The 4,363-nt window shown below is 35.5% G+C and overlaps 1 protein-coding gene across 1 annotated transcript; it reads left to right on the plus strand.

Annotated features, from left to right (window-relative positions):
• The first annotated feature begins 214 nt into the window (after window positions 1-214).
• On the plus strand, window positions 215-2,239 carry atp5mea (ATP synthase membrane subunit ea). Its single transcript, XM_080047072.1, has 4 exons — window positions 215-276; window positions 743-797; window positions 1,932-2,030; window positions 2,148-2,239. The coding sequence occupies exons 1-4, from the start codon at window positions 241-243 to the stop codon at window positions 2,171-2,173; spliced, it is 216 nt and encodes a 71-aa protein (XP_079903198.1). The 5' UTR covers window positions 215-240; the 3' UTR covers window positions 2,174-2,239.
• Window positions 2,240-4,363: the final 2,124 nt, after the last annotated feature.

Raw genomic sequence — 4,363 nt, forward strand, 5'->3', positions numbered from 1 at the left:
GGACGAATCATTACCTTGTCATGCTGGAGTCCATTCTGAAATGTTATGCATTTTATTTTCTGTTGCTAAGTCCATTTTTTAGGAGTGAAAAGGAGAAAAGAAAAGAAAAAAACAATGGAATTGTTATACTTCGGTGAAGTAGGACTACGCTTAAAATGTAGCTCCACTGGCTTTTACTTTTCTCTTATTTCAAAGAATCATAACTTCCGCCCTGACCGGAAGTCACATACTCGCTTCACAATGGTTCCTCCAGTCGCAGTGTCGCCGCTCATTAAGGTAATCATAACACACACCGTTTTCCCTGAATATGCTTTTGTCATAATTTGTCAATTTAGCGGAAGAATTATTTTTAGAACCGCTAGATTTCCTTTGAAGACTGCAGTGCCTGTTAATGTTAGCTGGTCTAAGTAGCATGGCATAGCATGTTAGCTCATGTTTGATAGCAGTGACATTGAGAGGATGTCACCCGTCAGGTGAACATTTCTCCACAAACAGACCTGTAAAATCTGGAGCATCTTCCACAGCTGTCTGGTGCGAAGGTCGTAGTTGTCAATATTAGTTGTACAGGTAAAATGAGGTTGTTACCTCAGCTACCCAGTGTTTGAAAGTGACATTCACAGAGTAACCTCACGGAGTATGACGCAAAGTCACTTCATCTTGTGTATGTCTGAGCTAAATCAGTTAGCTTCCTAGTCATGGTTGTTTCACTGTTCACAGCGCGTTTGAATCACTTTTTTTTCAGACGGCCAGGTGGTCTGCCCTGCTGGTCGGCTTGGTCTATGGGAAACAGAGGTTCGGTGAGTTCATGTCGGCGCATGCGCCAGCCTGTGTACTGTATCTATCTGGTGGCCACACTTCAAGGGCAACATTTATTGAAAAGTGGTGGAACAGTGTAGCTTTGCTCTTATACAGGGTCACTGTAAGGGCATAGTGGGACACTACTATTATGGCAAGTCAAAATGTCTGCTGTGAAAATTGCCTATTTTAAAACTAAAATGCAACACACAACCTGCCTACTTATTATTATTATTATTATTATTATTATTATTATTATTATTATTATTATTATTATTATTATTATTATTATTATTATTATCATCTATGTTACTTTGTCAGTTTAAGCTGTGTGTCAAGAAAGGAGCCACCTGTTAAACATACAGGGGGTAAGCCTTTGATCATACTCAATATATAATTACAGAAGAACTGAAATAAAATACATAATGTACTTCACAATGATCATAAAACCAGATTGTGTATTGTGGAATATACATTGAGTGTCAGGCCCCTTAATGTTAGCCAATTACTTTTATGAATTCAGTTTTTTATTTGGTGTGTATCGATATTGTGGACTTTGCAGCAGCTAATGTATATTTTGTCAATCCCACTCTTGCTTCAATATAATTAGGTGCTAAAACAAAAGATATGGGCTTATTAATACATTAAGCCTCAATTCTCCTACCCTGCTTCATGTTTGAAAAGCCACATTTAGTGTTTTTGGAGACAATTTAACATAAACGAAACCCAGCCCCTGTGCAATCTTTGAGTTCTGATAATAAAATAAATGTGACAGTCCTTTACATCATGAAACAAATCAAAATAAGTAGTCCACTTGAACTTAGATAATTCTATATTCAGAAGAATATCCTATCATTGTTTTCTGATCCATCAACTTGACGTCAAATGTTTTCATTAAATATAGGATGTTTAATAGTGTTATGATGTGGTTGTGTGTCTATTTCGATTAAGTGACTGACATTGGCCTGCTCTGATCTAAAATGATGTATTAAGTATATTGTTAATTAATTTATTCCTACCTGCAACGTGTGCACATATCGCTGGCCCCTTTAGTTATTTTACACATGCATGAAGCAAAGGTTAACATTTTTTATTGTCTTTAAAAATGATGTTAAAATGATGTTATTCTTACTCAGAATACCTAAAGCCCATTGCTGAGGAAGAGAAGAGGGTTGAGGAAGCGGAGAAGAAAATGAGAGAGGAGCAGGAACGCATCTACAAGCAGCTGGCTGAAGGTAATACAGGTCTATCTACCTGTCTGTCGCAAACACAGCTTGTATTGTTATTTAGTTTAATGATGCATCTTATTTACATATTTTCCCCATATTGTTTGTTCTCTCTCCTCTCTGCAGATAATTCTGATACCATCCTCAAATGAACCATCTTGACCTGTGTCGTCATGTCTCAAAATAAATAAAAACAAAAAATGTTTTTTGTGTAACAATGCGTACTTGTTTTTTTTGTAGGGGTTTAACTTAATTAATAAATAAAATATCACATCAAACCAGTTCATTCATTCTTCAGGTGTAATTTCCTCTACACCTTCATGCAATGCAAAAACACACTGTAGCACAGACATTTTGTGTATATGTGTTGTGCACCTGTCCTTCAGTAGGAGATGAGCCCGGTTGTAATCCTGGCCTAGTTTAGCAGCAATCCCAGGATTGGGGTCAAGCACTAGTAGTAGAAAGTGCATCGTGGACAGAATGGGTCCCTTAGTGCATAATGTGTGTTGCGTAATGGTGTAACCTTCATTATGATATCTATATTGCATTGTAATTGTGATGGCTTAGTGATTGCAAATAATTTATTGGTAGATTTATTGTTGCTACATGTGACTCAACAAACAAAAATCTGTCTTCATACTTAAGTTAGTGATGCATCTATAACAAACAACTATCAACATACCCAATCATTTTAGTTTTTCAAACTAATGTCAGCATCTGGTAGTCAATGCAAGCAGTAGCCTCAAAAAATGCATAAGCTTTATTATTTTCATCATTGTAAACATGGTGCACAAGAGGCAAGCTTTAAATTACTGTAGATGCATTCTATTTATTTTATTTTATGTATTTTTCACAGCACATTAATGTACATTTATTGTCTAATAGTACATGTCATCTCTGAAATGCCCACTCCTTCCATATGTGGCATACTTAATCAGTAAATTGAGGCAAGCATGATAGAAATGCATTTCAATCTTTTAACGGAATTACTTGACTCATTTGCCAGTGTTTACCAATCACACTTATTCCATTTTCAAAAAATAATATAACATCTATATTTGAAACTAGAACTTTTATTTATGTATATATTTACAGGGAGGAAGGGAAATATGTACAAGTGACTACCATACATTATTATTTTACACTGTTTGACACTGTCTATGCTTTGTCTTCAGAAACATTGCAGACACAAGATGGCCTAGATGTTAGCACTGCTGCCTTGCGACAGTCCTGATACTTTTTGCGTTAAGTATGCATGTTCTCCACATGCTTGTGGGGTCTGTTTACTTGCACTTTAAAAGGTTAATATACTGTAAATACTCATTACCCTTCAAGACACTGGCCTCAGGACTGGAGTTAGTCCATGGGTTCTGTGTATCAGATAATAAAAATCACCTTTTGCAGCAGGTGGAGAGAGATGGTTGTTTCTTCTAACCCATAATGCTTTATAACCAATTTGAGTTACCATTAAGGTCCAATTTAGTTCATTAAAATATGTTTATCTGGAACCATCTTATTTCCAGATTAGTAACTGGGTTTCAACCTGCTCTAATTAAATAATACATACAGTATTTGTATATTCATAAAATATAAATCTCAGATACTCTACCAGAAGTATATACATTATGAAGGCCTCATGACGAAGCAGCTACAGTAAACAAACACTCATTTGTAAATGTCACTGGAAGAAGTGGAAATGAAATCGTTCTCAGATATTACTATGTACAGTGATTCAATATCATATATATCTTGCTTTTATCTGAATGTACACTCTAAATAAATATTAAATGTATGTAGTACAATATGTACAATACAGTATGTTTGAGAACAGCCTAAACAATCTATACAGTTGTCATCGACTTGGGCTTTAGGGTTAGTATAATACAATAATTGAATAGTGTGTTTATTCTAACATTATACATACTGTGCATGGGTAGCAATCACTACACAGATGTGTGTAGGAGTTGTATCCTCTTATATGTGCTATGTATTACAACTACTTTAAAGGAACCGTAAAAATAAATAAATAAAAGTTTGTCCCACAGCAAATACAGTAAGCACACAAGCTTACACACAGCATCTCTGTGGACCATATGAACTAACACACATCCTCATGCTGTGCTTTATGAGGATGAGAAAACCTGAGATCTAAAAAAGAATCTTGAATTATATTTAATTTCAGATGTTCCCTAAATGTAACCTGAAGTAGAATCAATCATGTCCGTTTCTGTTTTTCCTCTGATGGTTTCTCAACATGTGACTGTGTGCCGTCTTTTTCAAAATCCATTTTCTTTGTGTCACCTGGTTAGTGTCCCTTAAAGAATAAAACATCCCTGCACTTT

The sequence above is a fragment of the Ammodytes marinus genome, assembly GCF_949987685.1.
Source record: "Ammodytes marinus genome assembly, chromosome: 18".
NCBI lineage: Eukaryota > Metazoa > Chordata > Actinopteri > Uranoscopiformes > Ammodytidae > Ammodytes > Ammodytes marinus.

Bases quoted from the DNA above. Each gene is read 5' to 3' on its own strand.
- atp5mea (XM_080047072.1), top strand. From the start codon at position 241: ATGGTTCCTCCAGTCGCAGTGTCGCCGCTCATTAAG. The intron at 277-742 runs GTAATCATAACA...CTTTTTTTTCAG, and splicing joins CAGTGTCGCCGCTCATTAAG to ACGGCCAGGTGGTCTGCCCT. The intron at 2,031-2,147 runs GTAATACAGGTC...TCCTCTCTGCAG, and splicing joins CTACAAGCAGCTGGCTGAAG to ATAATTCTGATACCATCCTC.